Consider the following 23,970-nt stretch of genomic DNA (forward strand, 5'->3'; position numbering starts at 1 on the left):
AACTAAATGAGAAAAGATATACCACGTAAATGCGGTATTATGTTCAGTAGGACAAGACCAAAGGGCTGGAAAATGAGCTTTCACATACATTCTATGCCAGTGTCTTCAAAATCCTGTTGCAAAATGGGCTGAAATTACCTGACATAATATAATGTCAAATATAATGAGCACAATAAATCTTCTTTTCTGTAATTGTGCATTCATTCAAATTAACAGATATATTTTGAGCTTTCTATCTAAGGGCAATGCACCATTCTAGGTAATCTAGGGAATATCAGGATGACAAAGACAGGGTAACTACTAAGGAGTGAGAAATGCACAAGGAGTGATGAGTACCTTGAAAGAAGTGAAAATGAATGAGAAGCAATTTACTCTGATTGTCATGGTTAAGAAGGCTTCAGTAAGGATGTATTCTGTTTCCAAAGCTGAAGAGGATGTTAAATGGATGGAGCTGGGAAATGGGAAGCACAACATTCTAGGAATAGAGACTATTATAAGCAACAAAAATAGAAAGATTCTCAAGACATCACAAGTATCTAGTGTTACTAGAACACAGTAGTAGAGTGAGGACTGAAATAGAATCTCATTGTGTACAGTGGAGGTAAAGGAAAGCATTTCAGGTAAAAAGAACAAAATAAGACAAAAAGATAAAAAGATGACAGAAAAAAAAATGGCCAGAAAAAGGTGACTTGTGTTAGATATGAGTGATACCTTTAAGAGATAGCACAGTCAGCAGGCAGGGAAATGTCTTTTGCTTTGAAAGTATCTTAACCTATGCATACAACAAACAGAGCAATTAATGCAACCAAATCACAGTTTTCTCACCAGATTGTCTATTCCTGATCATTTGCTGATTCCTGATCATTTACCATCACATTCATAGTTATGACTATGGACTGCATTAGAGGCTTTTGGTGCTTTACAGCTTATCCCCTGGACCAGTCTCTGATTTCAGCTCTTGCTGTGGGCAGCAGTGTCATGCCCTCTGAAGACATTCCACCTTGAGTGTATGCCATGTTTCTCTTCATTATTCTTTCTCAAGGCCTGCTCTAAGTCTCTGAGATTCTCAGCCCAGGCACAAACAGCCTGGAAGTTCTGGGGCATCAACACCACTGGCAGCAACCCTCAATTAATAAGGATGGGAGCTACTGGATAAAATTCCCAGCCTCCACCCATTGATCAGACAATTCTTGGAGGCATTATGTCCCTTTTCAGAGTCCCTTAAGCTCCTGTTGTCTATAGTGGCAACCTCAACAGTGTATCCTTTCCTCTTTCCTTGCCTGCTCTTGTACACTTCACATTCTCTTACATTTGCTTCTTAGCATCACCTCCCAAGTGAACTACTTGCAGTAAGGCCCTGGTCTCAGGATCTACTTTCAGGGGAATGCAATATAAAATTGACACATTTGTCTGGTGTTCATGTTGTTTGGTCAAGTGCCAAGTAACGGACTCTGATGCCCTAAATAAACCACCCACTGACAAGCGGACCACCACTCGGTTTTGCACACCGCTGGGTTGAGTCGGCCATTCCCTCGATTACACTGGGGGGATTATGAGGTAGAGCTAGAAATACAGATAAGGACAAGACACAGAAGGCCTTGAATGCTACGCTAAGTAATTTCCTTTGTGTGTTCTGACACATTCATATGGATTATTGTTTTCATTTAAGTTGTACAGTCATCTATATCTATGTAAATATCTAAGCAGTCTCTATTTTATGTATTTCGATATTATTTTCCTACCTAATGAAACAAGTCATTCCTTTCACTTGGGTGGTAGACAAAAAGCTTCAAAGAAGAATCCAGCATGCCAATGTAGAGATAGGAAAACCTTAGGGGTCACAAAACTAAAATTTGAAGTTACTGGAAGGCCAATAGGAGTTAAGAGGTATATATTTTTAATAAATACCTGTATGAAAGGTGTCAGACACAAAACCAAACTGAGGGGCTTTCCATCGTTTCTCTCTACAGTTTAATAAAAGGCTTTGAAACATCAACTTTTCTATCTCCCACTGATATAAGTGGTTTGGGATTGCAAATAAAAAATATATTTCTCTACAATTGAAATCCCAAAGTGAAAACTGTGTGTGAGAACTGTAAGAAATCCCTACCCTCCTACCCCCACCATCACATAAGGGAATAGAAAGAATGAAATTGTGAGGGGACGAGGAAAGAAGAGAAATGTTTTAGAAAAGAATCATCCTCAGGGAACTAGAAAAACTTATATTTTAATTTAAGTCAAATAGCAAAATATAACTTTCAAAACTCAATTGACTAAGACAAACTAAATTACCTAATAATTAATTCAGCATATGCCTACTGTGTCAATTTAATGGGACTTGTATCTTATGGATATTTAATATTATTTGATGATAAGAATGATGAGGAGGAGGTATAAAACCTGCATATTTTATCTGAGTGTGGCACTGGTATTACCAACATAAAGAAGAGAAGGATATAGTAATTCAGCAACTCAGCAACTAAACAATTAATCCAGTTTTTGTTTTGTTTGCTTTTACCACAATCCTAATTTATTTGACATACCTCAAGTCTTTACTTTGGCATTCATGAAATAGACAATTATTTCTCAATAGAAATAAATAAAAAATTTAACTTGCCTTTAATAAAGTCAAAGGTATGTTTCACTCTGCATAATAAGGTAGAAATGAATATATTGAATTATTTTAACTTTTAGGAGGTTTAAAAATCTTCCTCTCTTATTGAGAATTTTAATAAGTATGCATTTCTTAAGTGAATAATGGGTAAGGAGACTAAAGAAAAAACAACATTTAAATTAAAAGTACATGTAAAATAAAAGATAACGAAGAAAATATTATGTAATAAAATCAGTGTATTAGGCACTGGAAGTTTTGAAGGTGAATAGGACATTATTCCAGGTCCATGGGGTAATGGTTACAAATTTAGGCTGAGGTTGAATGGATCTGGGCTCAGACTTTGGTTCTACCAGTTAGCTGGGTGATGTTCAGTAGATTGACTCACCTGAGAGACTGAGATAATGATACTACGGTGTTATTTCCTGCTTCAGGGATAAAAATCAATAACGTAAGGACTACAGTTGGTAGAGAGCTTTGAAAAGCATTTATTAAATGAGAGATGTTGTCATAACTATCATTTTAAGGATTGAAAACCCAGTGGGAAGAAAAATCCATTAAAAAAGAAAAATCCTAGCAAAATATAATCACTGCTATAATAGAACTATACATGCTATAAGTGCTCTGGGAAGAAAAAAGATTAATTATAGCTGGTGAAAATGGCAAAGATTTCATGGGAGAAGTAGTCTTTACATTAGTCTTGAACTTCCTCGGTTTATTAGGGGTTGCGGGGGTGGGGGGGGCGGGGGGGAGTAAGGAGAGCAGGGAAGGCACCAAGTTGAACAAGCCACATAGTCAAAGACACATGTGCATTCGGGGGTGGGGAGAAAGGTGATGGAAAACTTGGTGAATAGCAAGCAGACTCTTTAGTCAGAGAACAGGTTAATATGCTGGTGTGGTGAGAAAGAAGAACTGAGAAAGAAAATCGAAGGACATGGGACATTCAGAATTATAGGGATTAAGATGGAGCCAAATTACAGAGAATCTGCAACACCCTGCCAAGGACTTTTGTCTTTGCTCTCAAGTACAAAAGGCTTTAAAGTCATAGAGCAAGAAGATTGAAACAAACTAACACTAAGTCATCTCCTAGGATATTCCATCTTGTTGCTCCAAAATGTATGATTTGCATCTCTCCAGATATGTCTAAGCAATCTATCTCATTCCTCAGAGATGAAATCCAATGATTCTCTGAACCAAAGCTAAATGTTTCTGTGCTGCTGATTGATAACCCTGGGTAAGCTAGGGAATTAGGATGAATGTGTATAAAGATGGACTCTGTTTATTTTTTATTAAAACCAGATATAGAACAAGAGATGAGCATTAACTATTCCAAGGAGAAACATTTTAAGGGTAGTGGCTTCCTCCTTCTCGTGTGAAGTGTACATATAAGATGCTTAAAGCAAACTGCGTGATAAACTTTGCAAGAATAAGAAGAGGTGTCTATGACTCATGTTGCTGTTTAAACTAGTTTTTCTTATTGCCAAAAGCATAAACATCAGTATAGAAGACGAAGTCCCGGGAGGGCAAGTAAGGATACTGAGAATGAATCATAGCAGCTACCGCACTTACTCTGAGGACCACGGATGTGTCCAAAGACAGCTCCTAAACATCCCACCCCTTCCTATACACTCATGCCACTCCTCCCACAAGAAATTTTGCTTCTCCTTGTGCCTGTTGACCTGGGGAAAGTTTTGTGACTATTTTAATTTACAGAACATGGAGGAAACAACATTCTAGTAACTTCGGAGCTCAGGCATTAAAAAGGCCTAACCGCTTCCATCTTTCTTTTCTTGGAGCCGTGAACAATCATGAAAGAAATCCAGGCTACCTTGCTGGAGAGAGAAGCCAAATGAAGAAGCCCTCAGATATTAAACACTACACTGAGAGAGGGAAGAAGAAAAGGCACTGTGGCCTCAAATACCCAGTTCTGAACCCGGACACAGTCACCATTTGACTGTCACTGCATGGGAGACCACAAGTGAAAACACTACGAAAGGGGCCCTGCCAGGCCTCAGCCAATCCATGGAATCATGAGACATAATAAAACGGTTGCTTTTGTTTGTGCTGGTTTGTTAAGTAGCAACAATTAACCAAAACAGTGAAGATGTTGACCTGTGAAACCCTAGGGAATCTTCATACCTCTGGAACACTGCAATTTTCTAACAAGCTGGAAACACTCCCTTACTACAAGAAAAACTATTAGTAATCCCCCATGCTCCTTCTATATTTTAATGATGGTAGTGAAGTAGAAACACAAGTAAGATTAGAAGATAAAATATGAGATGCCTGGTTAAATTTGAATTTCAGATAAACACAACTATTTTTTTTAATATAATTATATTCCATGCAATATTTAGGACATACTTCTAAAATATCTTTCTTGTTAATCTGAAATTCAAATTTAAATGGGCATCCTGCACTTTTATTTGCTAAATCTAGTAATCCTACACATAAGGGATTGCTTTAGCTTGAGTTTTGTTTTTTGTTTTGGGTTTGTTTGTTGTTTGTTTCTTTTAGAAAAATAATGATTCCGAAAGCTTTGGAGATAATAAATGCAGTTTAGCTCTTTGTGAATAACTTTGTTGAAGGCATAAAGGGAAGAGATAGGCATGAAAGACAAAATTGCTCATAGTCTATAAAATAACTATTCCAAGTCTTGAGAGGAGCAGATGGGGTAGAAATCCTGAAGAAGATTGAGAACAGAAGCCATGCAACGAACAGAGAGGACAGCCCTGAGGGTAAGAGTTCCTGAGTCCAGTGTAGGTTCTGACCCAGTGTTGGACCAATGTCCCTTCCTTCTTAGACAGGTCACCTGTGGTGACATTTGGCCTGCTTTCTCACTTGTATCATAAGACAGGTTGTGCTAAGTTTCTTCCAACTCTTGCATTGCATGATTCTAAGTGCTGACACTAGGGATAGAATTAGCACTAAGGCCACAAAGTTGAGATTTTGGAATTTTCCCAGCATTCAAAATTGTGTTTTACACAGTTAATATTAACTGGCTGGGGATCCCTATTTATTTCTTTTCCAAATCTATTTCTGGATTAAAAGATTGCTCAAGCCATTTTACTAAATCTTCCCATTACATTACAATAGTATATTACATTAAAAGCTTATAGTTGAAAAGCTTTTGCCCCTCTTTTATAAGTTAATGGTGACCACGCTAAAGTTGTGCATGAAAAAGAACTCTGGTTATTAAATAGTAGAAAGGAATGGAAAGCAAAGGTCTTTAAAAATAGCAAAGTCTTCATATTTCTGGGGGAAAAAATTAACTTGTCATTTAATAATGCACTTCTAAATTATTAATGAAACCCTTTCTAATCCTACGTTTCTGATGACCTAAGTTTAAAAAGTAGCTTTAACTTAAACAGAAACGAACTTTTGAAGCATCCTGAAAAGAACTGGAAAGGGTAATTGGGAGGGTGTCTGAATTAGTAGCTGTTTGCTGTAAGGATTTAGATGATACATTCAGGTTTTAATGTAACAGAACCAATTCACCAACATACCCTAAAAAAGTTACTACATGCCAGGCACTGATAGGCATTCCATTTAATCCTCACACCCCTAATATGTATTATCAATTCCATTATATAGGTTCAGAAAGGCTCAGAAAGATGAAATCTGTCCCCCAAGATCACATAGCTGATGAGGGCAAAGTCAGCATTTAAATGTAACTGTTCCTGATAATGTCACACACTCTGTCTTCTAGTTCATGTTTGTCACATAAACAGTTGAGGTGTCTCAATGTGGAAAGCATACATTTATTGTTCTCGTTTTGTGTTCCAAATTAATGTTAAAAGAACAAAAACAAGAACTAAATATTCCAGCAATGGAAAAAAGGTTCATTTTGTATGGTGTTACTGTCTTCATGTCTCTCTTTTCCTCACCTGTCTGCGAAGGTCTCTTGTCTTCTTGCACATGTTGTCTATTGCAATATTCAGGGTATTGCTCCTTTCTTTTTTTCCAGTCTGCAAGGGAGAAAAAAAGAAAAATATGACATAAGCAGTGATATTGAATTACTCTTTACCACTTAGCAATTTGCTTTGTAAATTTCCTAAAAATAACAGCTTGAAAATTCAAGAATAGGTTTCAAAACTGCTATGATATTGCATATGATTCATGAGCACTTCACTTAGACTAAGTAGCATGGTGATTAAAGTTCACATTATTTTCTTCTTTAAGCTTCTGTAATATTTCTGATACAGGGTTGGATTGCATTCATTGCTCCAGTAGGCAGAGCATTATCTCCAAAAGCCCTGATCTTCATTCTTAACAAGTTGACTTTTTAACCACTAAGCATACAATTAGCTTAAAAGCATTAGATGCTCAAATTGTCAACTTCTGTGGGAGTTTGTGAAGTCATTTTCAGGGTGTATTGTGTAAGTTATGCAGAACCATATTGGAGTTTTGCTAAACACTAAATAAAATATGCAGCGCAAATTCATACAATTTGCAAAAGTTGACCACAGTTTTAGCTGACAATATTCCAAGAACAAATTGTTTCAAGTAAGAACTGGAAGCTGTTTTTGGCTCGTTAAGATAATTTGTGCAACACCTTTTCATTCTTTAAGCGGAACAGTTCTCTCTGTTATATCCTTAACCTAAATCTTCAGGCTATTAAACACATAAAGTCACCTTGGTTGGTATTTTCTACATATTACTTTTGTGGGAGACAACTGAAATTGAATCTAATCATATTTTTTCAGTGATATCTTGTATAAGAGATTGAGAAAAATCATTATGTGATTCACCTCCAGGAAAATTGCTCCTATTGAAATTAATAAACTGAAAGGGGCTCTTGAGAGGAGACCTTGAAAATCAGGGAGGCAAGTTTAAGCACTTGATAACTGAGGCAGTTTACAGCATGAACTCCATAAAGAAGGACATTGAGGCAAAATGTAGACCATTAGGCAGCATGCCATACACTACCTCCAACGATTAAACCCACACATAAACTTATACCTTCAAGTGGAAAGACTCCTTTACAAGAAGTTCAAGACCAACTATATTGTATTCTAACCTATCTTTTTAGTCTTCTGTCACATCTTCCCAAGCACTACCCTTTGTAGTAATAATATTCCTATACTTTCTATCTCCTTTCCCAAGTTCTTACATATAATGTACCTTTGACTTCAGTAAGTCTCTGAAAAAAAAAAAAAAAGCTTATTAAAAATCCTATCTGTTCCTCAACGGTTTCCACAGAAAGTTCCCAATAATTCTGCTGCAAAGTAAATTCTCATCTCTCCTTGTTACAATAGTATTTTGAAAACTTCCCAATATACCCATTTTATTTTGGGGCACGATCGTCACCCTTATAAAACTGTTAGAATCTTGGTATTGGCAAGTTTTTGTTTTGTTTTGTTTTCTGTTTCTGAAAGTAACTTGCAGAGGACTTACTGAATGGTCTTGACTAGTTTATAGATGGACAACTTGATTCAAAACACAACATAGTTTTTGTAATGCAGGGTCTCGGCTCCCTTTCCCCGCACAAGAACACAGGATATGGTGAGGCCAAAAAGGAACAACGGAGCCATAGATAGGAAAGTCATACCACTATATTCTCGATGATGGCTGGTCAAGACACAAAAGCAAACATCCACCAGTACCCCAATGAGGCATCTTCCTGGATCCCAGTCTCTCTGGCGGCCGGGTGAGACACAGGAAGTAGGATCAGCACGATCCACAATCTGCTTGCTAACCGCGCTTGTTAGCTGCAATCTGCCATCTGCTTCTCTCCCAATCCCCTTGCCAGCGTAGCCACAGCAGTTATATTAGTGGCTAATGGCTAACTGGTTACAGTTGATGGCCAACTAGTTACAGCTGACGGCCATCTACTACCTGAGCCAACACCTTTTCACGTGAGGTCGAGAGCCTAGAAACTACTCTCTGGGACTCTGTCCCAACAGTTTTATTAGGAGACTATTGTATGCCAAGAAGGTGTCATTCTAGATTCTGGAGGAGATTTTGGCATTTATCCATTAAGACACAGTTAAGATCCTCTATGAGCTGAGGTTTCTGGTACCCACTTAGTCTAAACTTAATCTAACCTTAGTTAGACCTCTGTTCTCTCAACAGCAGTGCTACTGATATTTAAGACAGGAAAAATCACCATCATCTGAAACCATTTTACACACTGCAAGATGTTTGGCATCCATGGACCTGGTCTACCAAATTCTAATAGCAACTCCCAGGCACTATGGCAGCCAAAAATTGACCCCACATATTTCCAGATGCCTCCTAGGGGGAGACATTGTAGAGAACTGCAAGTCCTTTACCACATTTTATTTTTGAAAGTGAGTGTTCAATATGTGTATGGGGGAGACTGTGTCTAGTGAAGGAAGAAGGGAGAAGAGAGAAGGAAAGATCAGTAAAATTGTAGATGTCAGAGCAAGAGCAACATCCAGCATCCTTCATGTAAGCACTGTGACAAGTTAATGCAGAGCTATATGAAGCAATGGCATAAACAGATACACAACAAGATAAAAGACAGTGTATAATTTTACCGAAAGAACCTAGCCCTTATCTCCAGTTTCATGCAGTATTAGGTCTTGGTTGTATTTCTTTCCATGTCATGAAATCAGAGATAGTCAAAAGGAGGCAGGAGTGGTACAAAGAGCACCCCCCCACACACACTCTCCATACAGACAGGGCATCAGGAATAATATGAGAGACTTCTGTTGTGTTGGCCATAAAATCTTACTAGCTTCTACAATATGATTCATCAGAACAACTGAAACGTGTCAGCCTTCTCAGAGCTAGCAGCAGTGCATACAAAATTTTAATAAAGGATAACAGGAGGTGACAGCATAAAGAGATTCAATATGGACTATAAAGATGATTTCCTAATTTCTACCCAGAGCGTAACCTCAGTTTAAAATGTTTCATTGGGTCAAAGACATTTTGTTCTTTAGGTAATAAACAGTCCCTATCATTACAGGAAGTATACAAAGTTTTCCCTTCTTTCTTCCCTTTCTCTCTCTCCTCCTCCCCCATCTTTCTTCTTTTTTACCTCCAGCTTTTTATTGGGTCCTTGCTCTATTTATCTAGATTTATTTGGCTTCATTCAAGCCATTTTATGCCTCTTTATTCCTTCTGCATGGCATAAAAATAAATAAAGCAAGGAAAAATAGCCCCATCCTGCTTAAAAGCTCTCATTCCTTCTGTTTTCAAAGCCTTAACAAATCATCAAGCAATAAGCTAGGACTGAAGGTGAATTGTATGTACTAAGGTAAGGGATGGGAAGGGCAGAATATTAAAACACAACACAGATTAACAGTCAGAGCCTGCCTACATTCCAGGTGCTGAGAAGAGAGGATGCTCCTTAAAGAAACCTTGACAGGAGCCATCATTAAGTCAGCACAGCCCTGCCAATGGGAAAGTTACCACTTCTAGTGGAGAACCAGGAGGGAAGGCACTGAGAAAAAATGACCGGGATCAGCACTATACAGGGAAAGCAATCACATTCTTCATCGGTAAATAAACTGCCAGAAAATATTTTATTGAAAAGAACAGTTCTGAGCATAAACTTCAGTCAATGAAATTTCATTAAAATTACCATTGCATATTATAAATAATATCCCCCTGTGATCCAGGCTTATAATCTTACCTATGAATCTTTCCATCGATTCTGCCTCACCATTGCTCCCACATCACTACCACAGTTAATTGCACCCACACTTATGGTTCCCTTAAACCTGCCCACACTTTAGAAAAAATCTCTTAATAAATGAACTCTCCTTGAATTCTTCCAATTTGAGCGTTACATCTGTTTTCTGTTGGGGCTCTGCTAGGGAGACCTTTCTATGTGGTGCTGTCCAAAATGGTTGCTGTTAGTCACATGTGGCCATTTAAACTGAAATGTTAATTAAAATTAAGTATAGTTAAAAATCCAATTGCTCAGTTCCTTAATTTGAAGTATGTGTCTAGTAACTACTATACTGTACAGCACAGATATAGAACATTTCCCTCATCTCAGAAAGATGTATTAACACTACTCTAAAACATATCTTTATTTTCAAATATATAATGAGTCCCTAACTTTATGCAAGTCACCTTTTATATGAGAATGAAAGAGCAAGAAACAAACAAAAACCTCATCCCACAAGGTGTTTACTCTCTAGTAAACTTGACATCTAATTATGTCCCCTCTATGTTCTAAAACCTTTCAATCTATTCCCATTATCGATGGAATTAAGAACAAACTCTTGATCGTGGTGTCCAAGGCCTCACATGATCTACTCCCATATTTACTCATCAATCATTAATGAGCTACTACAATGGGTCCTTTATTTTCTATGCACTATAATAACAATTCAGGAACTATGCTCACGTGAAAACTTCATTTTGTACTTCTTGTCTCTTTTCTGATTATGGATTCTTTTAAGCTTCAACTCAATTACTAAATTTTACACGGAGTATTTTTTGATCTTCTGAGTGGAATAAATTACTATTTTCCTTTATACTTTCATATACTTTTATTTATTTTATAACACTTGGTTCAATGAACAGTTCAAGCTAGTCAAGAAATCTATTATTTACTATATGCCAGGCACCATACTAAGGGCCAATGATCCATTAAACCTAGTGCCTGCCTTTAAAGATCACATATCTAGTGTTAGATTTTGTAGGGTATCCGCTGGACACTTGTCTCATTAGGGAGATCACCTCAGGATGATGTAGATGCCTGATCACTGCATTGTACACCTGAAGCTGAAGCTGAACAATAATGAATGTCAACTACAATTATATGTGTGTGTGTGTATATGTGTGTATTTTTTTTTTTTTTTTTACAAGAAGCGGAGTACAGCATTAGGAATAGAGACAATGGAAATGTAATGGCTGTGTGCGGTGTCAGAGAGGTAGTGAATGGGGGGAGGGGGGTTATCACTGTGTGAGGGATATACATGATAAATGTCTAACTATTACATTGTTTTGTGCACCTGAAACTAATAAAAATAATAATAATGAAAATAAACAAACATAAACACAGTATTTAATAGAGGTATCCAGGGTAACACATAGATCAGTGAGAGCAGCACTCCCATTGAGGATGAAGGAAACATGCCTGAGTATTGAAGGATATGTAGGAGTCAGCCAGGACAAGAAGGAAGAGACATCTACTCTAGGGGGACAAGGATAGCCTGAGCAAAGGGAAAATTCTATATGGAATATTTAGTAACTAGCACAAAAAATGTGAGGCGAGACCAAATTTTGGTGAGTTTTGCTTCATTAAGAAATGAGGTTGATCCTATAGACAACTGGGACTCATGGAAGTTAAGCATGTGAGTGACACAGACAGACTATTATTTCAAATACATTGATCTGGCTGGCTTCTGCACAATGTATTTGAAGAGATTAAGAACAGAGGCAAGCAAGAGAGTTAGCTTTCACAGTCCACAAGAGAGGTGAACAGTGTTTAAATTAACGCCCTGGCAGTCAGGAGGAAGAATACTGACAGGTTTAAAGACTCTGAGCAAACTAGGTAGGATGTTAATTGGAAGATGCAATCTTAGCTTGTGTTCAGGTTTCCAGCAGTGATGATGGGCTAAATAATGGAAAACCAGGTCGATAGGAATATGATGATCAGTTTTGGAATTGTTGAAGGGCTTTTAGAGAGCTCAATTCATTAGTGTCTGTCCTATGGTTAACTGCTTATCCCTCATGCATTTCTCTCACTAGACTCTACAATCCTTAAGGGAGAGAAGCTTTTTACATATAATTTGTCCCTCATGGCATCCAGCACCACGCTGTGCCATAATAGGAACTCAAAAGTTATTTGTTAAATAAACAGAAGAAAGATCGGATAAAGGTAATCTTTGGCAAATCCCATTGACATTTCTGGGTCTTAACTCCCACACCCATAAAACTAAGATTTGTCTCGAATTGTACCTATATTCCATTTTAACTGTCAAACCCTATGAAAGGACCTTGTTCTCTAAAATGAAGAATTATAGAATAACGGTACTTTTGTTGTACAATTTCTTGCATAAGAAGCCATTGAAAAGATGCTGGAAACATGTATGCGTAATATAAATCAGAAATTGTACAAATAAAAGGAGACATTTAAACCAGGAAGGCCATGACACTGACCTCAAAAGAAACTACGGAGCTCCAAATACTAAGAAATAAATTTTAAAGCAAATAAAAATGTATCTAATTCATAATCAAATGAAAATCTTATCAGTGCAGAGAAGAGCTCTGTATGGAATTTAAACAGCAAGAAAAATGTTTTTGTTGTTTTGTTATTATTTTGTTTTGTTTTGTGTTAGAATGTGTGTAATTTTATTCAACCTTTTAAAATGACACATTTCCCTTTAAATGGGAAATCTTTATTTCATAGTAAAGATGAAATATGATGTCCTTAACTTATTTCCTTTCTGCAGAAATAGGCTTAAAAATATTTTATGCTTAATACATAGCAGAGGCATAGATGCTAATCAACATTTCTCAGGCATGAAAGACATACAAATAGACAAGCATAAAAAAATTAAATCTCTTCTAGAACGCCACTGTACTAAATGGCATGTCAGGAAAACATCCTAACAGTCTATCCTAATATCTTTCTGAAGCAAGGTCTATGCTATATAAATAAAACAAAAACAAACAAAACAATTAACTCTGAGAATCGAAATGAAGTTTTTTTTTGTTTTGTTTTGTTTTAAAGAATAGCTTTATAAGAATAGGATGACTTAGATATCAAGGGAAACAGCCTGAAGATTGCAAGTGTCTTGAACTTTTACATTGTTTGGAAAAGCAAGATGCCGTCCCAAGTAGCTGCCTGCTGGAGTGAGGCTGGGAGTCAGTAAGGGAAAATCAAAGATTGTCAAACATCTACCACAACAAAATGCTTTATATGTATCTCAAATGCTATTCACAATAACTCTTCACACATATGTAAATGAAGACACTAAAGTTCAGTGAGTTTAAATATCATATCAGTAAGTTTAAATATCACAGTTTAAATATCATATCATATATCATATCCTAAGAGATAGGATCAAATTGAGCTGAGTCTAATCTCAGGTTTTGTCCACCATACTGTAAAGATTTCAATGAGCTGTAACTTAAACTCAAATGAATATTTTACATAAGTTATGTAAATTTATTTCTTAAAAATAATGAGCAAAATAGCATAGAAGTTTGTGTAGTCAGTTAAAATTGTGTTTCAACCTGCTTCCACCCTTTGACAGCTATGTGTCCTTGGCCAAGTTACTTCATCTCTCCAAGTCTTACTTTCCAGACCTATAAAATAGAGATAATATAGTAATGATATTATAGGGCTATTGTAAGGAATAAAGAGATGAGGAATGTACAAGTTTTGGCAAATGAAAGGGCTCAGGAAATGTTAGCAGTTATTGTACTTAGCAATAGCGTCACCATTGTTGGTACTAACACTTGCGTTTTCTGAACTACACCAGCTGGCTGATTTTCCTATGCTTTTCCACACACTAAACCTTTATTCTGCAATGCCGTAATTTCTTCTCGTTCAATAGGAAAATTCTTAATCCATAACCCAAGACACAGTTCAAGTGCCTAGCGCTCTATATCATCTCTTTCTTACTCTCCTCAATCTCAACTCCACAATAATATACAAATATATATTTAAATATGCTCTCATTTGTGTTTCCACTAATTTCTCTACACATTTCAAATGATAATACCTGTGAAACTTCTTGTCATCTTTTATTTACACTTTGCCTCACCTTATAAATTATAAAGTCTTAACTCTGTAATCTTAGCATCTACTACAGTGTTTGGCACTCAGTTAATGGCTGTGGATAAAAGAAATAAATGTAAGAATGGTTTACCACTCTTTTATTAATATTAAATCATATTCATTTTTATTAATAAAATTAATGTTTCTATTTTTAACAAAAGTAATTAACATCCATCCTGTTAGCTGTCACATCCTCTATTCAGCTGGTGTTTTTATTCAAAGACTGTTATCATTATTCCCTACAAGAAAGTACAACATAAACTTGATATGAGGATGAAATAAAATCCATGGATCAGAAAATGGAAGTTCTGAAGTAAGCTCCGTGGGTGACCTTAACTAAGTTGAATCTCCTCTCTTGTCTCTGCATCTGTAAAACGGGGCCATTGCACTCTGCATGTTCTCCAGAGTCCCTCCCACCTCTAAGAGCATATGGTGCTGGATTTCTCTGCTGATACAGAATCTAGTAAATGTCTAGTCAAGTACTGAGAACATGACACTGGAGCCTATTGCATGTATTCTCAGACCAGAGATGTGTATGCCAGACCGCAGGATTTCAACTGATACGCACCAAACATGAAAGAAATACCTGTGGGTTTGCACTGCAATAAAACTCAAATCATTTCACTGGTGATGTTACTTAATCCCTTTGAATCTCAGAGATGGATATAAGCCACAATCTTCTCTTTTAAAGATGTTGCCCTGGAAAACCAGTCTTATTTTACTATAAGACCGTGTCTTATATTAATTTTTGCTCCCAAAGACGCATTAGAGCTGATTGTCCAACTAGGTCTTATTTTCAGGGAAACATGGTATATATGTGTAAATGTAGATGCGCAGATTCACTCCAGTGACGGATACATAATTTGGAAAGAGACTGGAAGAATCAGAAGTAACCTGATACTTTATTTCCTAAAATCACTGGCTTTTTCACTATTTTCACTTCAAGTTATTATGTATTACGATAACTTGCCTCATTTTACATCTACCATTTGTCATCTTTTCCTGATAGTTTCTTGTTCTCTGCTCAAGCCCAGCAAACTCTGGAACCCACACTGCTCTTAATAAGGAAAAATTGAAAAGAAGGAGTTTATTAATTTAATCAATAGTGTGATTCAGTGATTCAGCATTAAGCTAAACTTGTTGTGACTCCTGTTCTAATGGGTTTCAAATATTGCCAGCTCCTAGGTCAGTGACTATTTGTATAAATCATGCTGTAATTACTATTAAATAAAGGGAATATGTTCAAAATTGTAGACTTTACTTAGGTTCAGGGCAGAATCCAAAGATATTTTGTACATTAATGATTCCGCAATACTTGTCTCAGGACTCATGTGGTGAAAATATACTCATGTGGAGGTAATCCAGTTATTTAACCATAAAAACTGTCTTTTAATCCGAGAGTAGCTCCATTTTTTTTGTTTTGCTTTGTTTTGCATTTAAGTGTTTGTCATTTCTGTTTTAAAATGATGGCTTTATAGTTAATATTTTTATTTGACATAGCAAAATAATAGAAAACCTGTCAGTTTCATGGCAGTGTGTGTGTGTGTGTGTGTGTGTGTGTGTCTGTCTGTCTGTGTGTGTGTTTTGTTGCTGTTTCTGACTCTGAATAATACATAACTTTGGGATTAATGGTTTAAAAATATGAAATAAGGAATCTGCCTAGTCTCACAACCAAAATTGACTGCTATATCAGTCAGTGTGGTATTGGAATATGAATAAAGATTAAAATAATTTTGTGCCTTTGAAACTGGACTTCTTTTCTCAACTTGTTCAGGACATTTTATATCAATCACATTGCATTTAAAATAACGTTTGTATTAAACTATTAAAAGTTGGTGTAACAGGAAAACCAGATAGATATTCTTCATATAAGTGCAAAGATTTATTAACAAGATGACCACATGCCAATTATGTAAATTAAGCTTCAGTCTCCTCATCTATAAGATGAAGATGACAATGCCTGCTTTAGGCGTTGTTGTGAGAATTAAATGAGATAATGTACATAAAGCATGTGGGGTAGTAACTGCCATTGAATAAATTATATTTATTATTAGCAATAAAAATAATTGCCTGTAAGATCACGGAGGGTAGAGAGCATAAACTATTTTATTAACTGCTATGTTTATAGCAGTGCTTCGCCATAATATATGCTCGGTATTTATTGAGTTGATGAATTTTAAAAATAATTGAACTGATAAATGAATAAGTGAACATGATATTGATCTATTTGAGGAAGATTTCCTTCTGGACATCAGAAAGATTGTAGAGATCTTGCTACACAGGACAATGAGTTGAAAACAGTATAACCTTCAGGAGAGTCAGCGTAGACAAAATATAGATATCTAGACCAAAATTCATGAATCATCTAATTTCAATTAATGGTTAAATTGTACATTATGCTTTTACTGACATTTCAACTTCCAAAATCCCTTTATTGAATCATTGTCAATTTTCTTAGAATATTCCAGAAGGTTATCTGGCTCATTCTAGAAATCCTTTTGATTTTCTGATGCTTGAACCAGCAGCCAGCTTCAAAAGAGTGCCCACCCATGGAGAAAACATCTGTGATGCTAATATAAGAGCATCTGTAAGAAAGTGGAAGAATGTAATGCTTTGTATTATATCTTAAGGTTTTTGGGAGATTATGTACACACACACACACACACACACACACACACACACACATGCGCGCACATACATGTATACTCAAAACACTCCAAAGTCTAACAAGCAATGATATGGCATTATATACATAAATCGAATAAATTATTTTCCATATTTTAATTAGAATTGCTCTTCTCTAGCAATTTTTCTATATCTACGATGCTTTGAGAGGTAGAGTATTACAACACTGATCTCATTAAAATTTTATCTTCTACCAATTCCTCCAGTTTCTTAAGTCTAATCCCCATTCTTTGTTTCCAAAGCTAGGCTTTCATAGTTTAATTATACTCAATATGTCAAACTTCAGCCAACAATAAGCTTTCTAGAGTTTATATAAACTTATAGTTTATAGGCTGTCTAACAAAGTTTTTCCATGGCCTGTATATATGAAATCTAGACCAGAAAGATTTCCACCATTCTGATTATTGTTTTCACCATCCACTTGTAATCTGTGTCTTGCAAACATGTTTATTTTTTACACTATAAAATAAGAATATAATGGATTCATTATTTACTGATTAAAATAAATCCTTTCTATCATTGCCATTTTCAATTAGTACTTTCAAGATTCATAATTCAATGAGTTTCAGATTCTGCAGCATGGGGGAAAATTAAGTGGGTTCCATTTTAAAGAAATTTGGCCTCTGAAATTTTTCTTTTAAAATAAATTAGCAGGTAATAGTTTCCTTCGCGATTATTATTTTTTTTTACAAACAAAATAGAATGGTATGCTCTCTTTTATGGGACATTTACTTAACCTATTGAAAATATTTGTAACAAAACTTGATTCTCTAATAGAAAAATCTCATAAATAGGATCTAATTATGTGCAGTCAGAATAAATACTAATATGTTGTAGTTGGTGTAATTGAAGAGTCAGAAATGACTCCTGCTCGAAAATATTCCCTCTCTCTCCACTATCCTGCCCAATACATGAAATTTTCTATTTCTCTTTATTTCATTTAAAATGTTTAGGTTTAACTAAAGCACGGAGATACACATAGGGCATTTCACACTAATATGCCAGACCAAGATAATGATTTCAAAAGAAAATCATTAAAAAGTCAGTCAGATGACTCCAAAATCTTACATCTACAATGAAGGTATTAGGGTCGAAATAAACAGACTAGGGAAGGTGTTTTTGGAGATGATTTATTAGGACAAAGTTAGTCTGGAACCCCCATCCTTCTCCCTATGTCCTTGACCACACAAGTCCAGTAAGAGAGATTCCAATGGGACCATTAAGAAAGCATCATAGGAGTTCCAGGCAGCTGAGACTCAGTGGGCAAATATAAACTCTCTCCCAAGAAATCTTGGTGAGAGGTGTCTGGCTAGTTTGCTGATGAATAGACAGAAGAGGTGACTCAATCCCAATGTCTGAACATTTCCTGTGCTCCAGATACAAGCCTCATGCAAAAGATCTGGGCATATTTGAGTTTTGTTCAAGATCATTGCCTAGATTAGTAAATAAAGCTAAGCTGAGAGGAGTTATAGAAACTGCTGGATTTTGAGATTAAGCAGTTAGCTTCAAAAGAATCAATCACACATATCAAGTGCATTGCAGGTGAAATGGGGACCCCTGTGAAAGCATCTGTGTCAGGTTTTTCCATTTGCCCCTCTAGATCAAATCACCACCCTTTTCCACCATACTGTCTGCTCCACAGCCCAGATTTTATAAAGATGCTCCCTTCTACCCTGCTTACATGTGGGTTTGGCTAATGGGACGCACAGACAGGAGGGTGGGAGGAAAGTAAGGTTGGGGTATTTATTTTCTGGTTGCTACTCAGAGGGGTTGCTATCAGTTACTGTGTCCCTCTCCTGAAAACCACTGTTCCTGGCAGGAAGGCTTCTTCATACAGCTACCCTCTCAGGGTCCAGGGGCCACTTACTCATTCAGGTCTTGGGGTGGGTGGGCTCCCTGCAGTTGCTAGCCCAGGCTCTTGCCCTATCCCTCACTGGTTCCCGTGAACCTTGTCCACACCTATGTAAACAGGCCCTTTAATACCTTCTCCTCAAATTATCATCTTGGTGTATCAACTTTTCTCTTGCTGGGACCCTAACCCATACAGCAAATCTAAAGAAAAAGTCAGCTTTCAACACCCATAGAGGCAGCTGTAACGTTCCTGTTCCCTTACCTCTCCTCCTTTCCCTTGCTCCATGCCAGAAAAGGGGAGAAAAAGAAAGAAAAAGCTAATAACTTCTCTTTTACAACTATTGATCTCCTTCCTGAAATATGCCTGAACTGTGGGAAATTGGAGTCCAATTTAAATTAAGATGAAAGTTTTGACTATTACATTCTAATTACTGATTAGAAGAAGGGAAGTGACACAAAAACCCTAAGATAACCAGAAAAGTTTTGAGATTGCTTGGCTTTTCATCCAGGATTAGGGGAAGAATTGACACCATTATATAAAAATTAAAGGGATAGTGAGAGATACAAATATAATTGCTTTATTTCACCTTCTTTTTGAACATCTTAGTTATTTAAATTTTAAGCTCCAAATGTTGCCTTGGAAGCTTCAATATGTTAGATATGTGCTATTGGGAAAAAAATATTACAAGGAAGGGGATTTGCTAAGAAATATTTGGAATATTGACCATTCTTAGACAGACCAGAGGATTGTGTTCAAGTGAGTCAAAAGGAAAGGAAGGCGTCACGAGGGGAGAAGATATAAGAGCAAAGAGTCCAGCTTTCGAGAGCTGTCACAGACTCACCTAGCACAGAGCTAACAGAATGATACAAATTTAAAATTCACAATGCGACTTCAGAGAAAACCTTCCTCTATTCAAGTTGATAGTTCTAAGGCTAATTCCAAATACATCTTTCTAAGTTTCTTTTTCTCATTCAGAATAGTTACGTGGAGACGTGGAGGAAAAAAAAATATGTACTTAGTAATTCAGAGGAGAGTGTTTAAGCCCTAATATTTCCACTTGCTGGATGTGTGAACTTGGGCAAATCAAATAATCTCCATGGGTCACAGTTTTCTCTTCTGTTAAATAAGGTGTAGGAAGAGACCTCTTGGGGTCCCTTCAGATCTGATCTCCACATACTAATGATTATTAGTGGGAGTACTTATGGTTGTATTTCCCTATAAGTAAGAACATTATTTTTTATTTCACTCCCCAGAAGAAAACAGTAGTGAAGAATATTTCCAGTTTGCTGGTTCCTCAAGGAAAAGCAACTTACCTGGAGAGTGAAGTTGGACAAAAGGTGGGGAGGACTGATGCACAGTGTCTGCTGTGATTTTTCCTCTATTTCTCTCTGCTTTGTTACTGCCTGCATGGCAGAAAGTGAAATCTCAGGGAAGTGCTGAACGGTGCTGAATTTAGCGATAAAGGAATAGGAAAAAGCCCTTTTATGACCAGGCTTAGTCCCTTTGTCTAGTTTTGTTAATTTTAGTTCCCCTGGAAGTGAGGAGGGGCAAGTGACAGGTCATAACAAATGCACAAAAGCAGGTAGGCGCAGATAGCAAAAGATATTCTCATTCTCCATGCAATCAGCAAGATTTAAAATAAAACATCATTTGGCCCATGGCACATGTAATAGATGTATGTGCTACCACATCCTTTCAAAAATACAGAAGTAGTGAGCGATTCTTCTGCAGACAATCAATGCACAGATATTTCTAGGGCTCTTTAGTAAGCTTGAATTCATGTTATTGAACAGAACCTAGAAAACACCCATGTATCCAACAGGCAAAACTAAACACTGTATATTCAAAATGGAAACTATAAAATAAGCATTTGAAATATGCCTATGACTCTGAAGCAGCTCCTGCCACTATTTTACCATCTCTTCAGAAGATTTATACATCACTCTTCACCTTAACTTTGCAAGGCAAACTAGGTAACATCTTTGCTTCATTATTATTTAGCACTGAACAAAACTCAGTAAATTTAACTTAATAAATGATATCATATAGTTTAATTCAGATGAGTTCAGAGACTTAAATGTTAAGTTTTCTTTGTTTAATGACTACCTCTCTCTTTCCCAAGGGTCAACTTCTCCCCTCATCGAGACTGTGCAAACTAGCCTACCCACTAGAAGAAACAGACATCTAGAGAGTCATAAACCAAGCCTGCCTGAGCTGGGGTGATTTGGACGTAGTTCTATATATTTGTTCCAGACGTCAGGGAAGGCTGATAAAGCAGCACAAAGCTCTCTGTGAAGCACAGCTGAGTTGCAGGAGATCGCTGTGATGATAATCTCCAGAATAAACCATAAATTCTGGATTCAGAATTAGGAATGGCCTGTAAACATCAAATAATGGGTGTCTAAATTGAAAATGAAACTATCAGTTGCCTGTAATATTTCTTGCCATCTGGCAGAGAGAGCTAGTAATGTTAGAGACAGGTGTGATCCTTTTGAATGTCTGCCGTTAGAAAGCTGAGAGTGTTAACTCCTCCTTCCATCAACCTTAGAGAAACAGAGCTAAATGACCTAGCTACAAATCTTGGGGCATAAGATAGAGATTTAAATTATGCAGCAAGAACATTACAGATTAACAAAAAATAAGAAGCACAAGTTGAAGAACCACACTACCAAGCACTAAAGAAATGAGCTCAAATGATTTACATGTGTCACTCTTTCGCACTCATCTGAATATAAAACAAACAAACAAACAAACAAAAAGCGCTTGACTTGCTTGTTCCTGATTGTAGGGAGGAGCCAGTCAATTTAGTGTGAATCTAGATTATATAACTATTTAAATACATGGGAGTGAGTGTATTCAGGATAATTGCCAGTAAGTACTATTGAAACTGGGCTATGAATTACAGGATTTTTAGGCACTTTATTAAATAGGTAAGAATCATGTACAATAAACACTTTTTTTAACTAAGTGGGATAATTTCTAAATAAGTGTGTTACTTGTTACAAGTATGTGAAAAAAATGTTTTCCACCATATTATAAATAAAACAACTTTTTGTTCTATTTATATGCTTATTAAACCTTTGTTCTTATAAAAAGAAACTAAAGTCAAGACATAGATTAGGGGCTTCTAAATTCATGAAAATTTACTAATTCTCCTGCTAAATCAATGTAAACAAACAATCCATTTAACTAAGATTTTAATTTTTATAATGACTTGTGAAAGAACAGACGATACTGATTCCTATGAGTTCTTGGTACTGTAATGCAGTGGATTACTTTCCTTGTTGATATAGGATAATGCTGTGCATGAAGCAGTTAAACAGTCATGTGGGTGGAGATAAGGCAGTGCTATTCAAAATATTTGACAAGCAGGAATGCATGAGCACCAGCACTTCCGCATGGGCAGGGGGCATTTAGGGGCTACAGTCAGCAGGATAGGAGCCATTACCTATCATTATGAAAGTATCTATATACTTAAGTGATTCAGTCCTTTGGTAAGAGCAGGAAGTTTCATGTTAACTCATGGGTACTTGCTCCTGGAAAGGTGAAAGGAAAAGATATTAAAACTGATACAGAACAATTGCAAGGCATACCCGGCAATTCTTTATAAGCATTGTACCTCAATTAGGAGGTGTCTCTATTCAAAAGAATGTTCCCTATCCCTAACTTCTTGACCCTACAGGCCGGAAATACTCAGATTAAAGAGAAAAAGAGCTGATTGACAAAAATATCATTTCTGAATTAACATGTAAAGCCATAGCCAATATATGCACAGTATATGGAAGAGAAGCAAAGTCTAAATAATACCAATAACATAACATCAATGATATCAAATGTTAATAGTTTACTTAAAATGTACCAAGCACTGACTGGGGCGATCCACGATGGCAGAGAAGATAAACACTGTGCCTTGTTTCCTTCCATGAGCACATCAAAATTACAATGAAATTATGGAACAATCAACCTGGAAGACCATTTGAAGCCTATCTGAACAGAAGTTTTATAACTATGGATGTAAAGAAGGAGCTACATCGACACTGTTAGGAGGGGTGGAAACATGAAAAGGGCGGGCCCCAAACCTCTGTGCGGTGGTTGAGAACTGAGAGGGATATCTTGGCCATGGAGGTTTCCCCTGGAGGAGCGAGAAACCCCAGCCCCATACCAGCCTCCAGATTTCTGGTTCCAGGAACAGGAGTCTTCACAACATCTGTCTGTGCAAAACAGTGGGGATTCTGACCATCCAGGGAGACAGAAGGCTGTAGGAAACCCAGACATCCTCTTAAACAGCCCACACACAGACTCTCTCACTTGCAGACACTCACTTACCTTGGGTTCTGGCAGAGGGATAGTAACTCAGGGGGCATCAGAGCAAGGCTGGAGGACAGTCCCCATTTTCCCTGTATGGGGCCCTTCTTCTATGCAGCCAGCAGGCATGCACCATCTTTCCAGTGTTGAGCCTGCCCCCTATGCTTATGGCCAAATCTGAATCTGATTGGCCTGGTGAGCTCTGCTGCTCCACCCTGCTGACTGACTGGGACCCCACCCAACTCGCCCCACCCAACTCACCCAACACCAGAGGCACTTTCACTGAGAGCAGCCAGCCCCACCAATGCTGCACTCTTTCTTGAAAAAATATTGGAGTTCACAGTACCTAGGCAGCTGACAACTGGCCTCAATGTGCTCTGAGACTATTGCTGAGTAGCTCCAGGCTTAGCACTGGCACCAAACCAGAGTCTACATTAACCTGTTGACCACAACTCTTCCCACTCTAGTGACTCCCTGAGACTCTGCCTCACCCAACTCATGTATGGCATAAGGCTTTATCTGGGGTTGATCCTTAAAAGATCTGGCAGGTGGCAGCAGGCCTGGGATGTCCTGGCTTTTGTGGAGCTACCACAGGCCCAGTATTGGTGGCATACATCCTCAGTTCCCAGTGTGGCTTCTTCCATGTGCCTCCAGGGTTAGCACAGGCAGTGAACAACAGATCGCTTTGTAGTTCCATGGCTGGTCACAGGCAGTAGGTGACTTGGGCCTGTACCGAAGCCCCACACAGGAGGTCCTAGAACCAACATACTTGGAGGTTGGTTTCACACCACAGCAGAGCAC

The 23,970-nt window shown here is 37.2% G+C and overlaps 1 protein-coding gene across 5 annotated transcripts in view; it reads right to left on the reverse strand.

Annotated features, from left to right (window-relative positions):
• The window catches only part of CTNNA3 (catenin alpha 3), a 1,442,547-nt gene that overhangs the window by 722,309 nt on the left and 696,268 nt on the right, over window positions 1-23,970 (reverse strand). For all 5 annotated transcript variants that reach the window (XM_019731774.2, XM_074339503.1, XM_019731775.2 and 2 more), the window contains one exon: window positions 6,499-6,579. In XM_019731774.2, the coding sequence (XP_019587333.2) occupies window positions 6,499-6,579 (81 nt within the window). The remainder of the gene's footprint in view (window positions 1-6,498; window positions 6,580-23,970) is intronic.

The sequence above is a fragment of the Rhinolophus sinicus genome, linkage group LG07 (genome assembly GCF_036562045.2).
Source record: "Rhinolophus sinicus isolate RSC01 linkage group LG07, ASM3656204v1, whole genome shotgun sequence".
Classification (NCBI taxonomy): domain Eukaryota; kingdom Metazoa; phylum Chordata; class Mammalia; order Chiroptera; family Rhinolophidae; genus Rhinolophus; species Rhinolophus sinicus.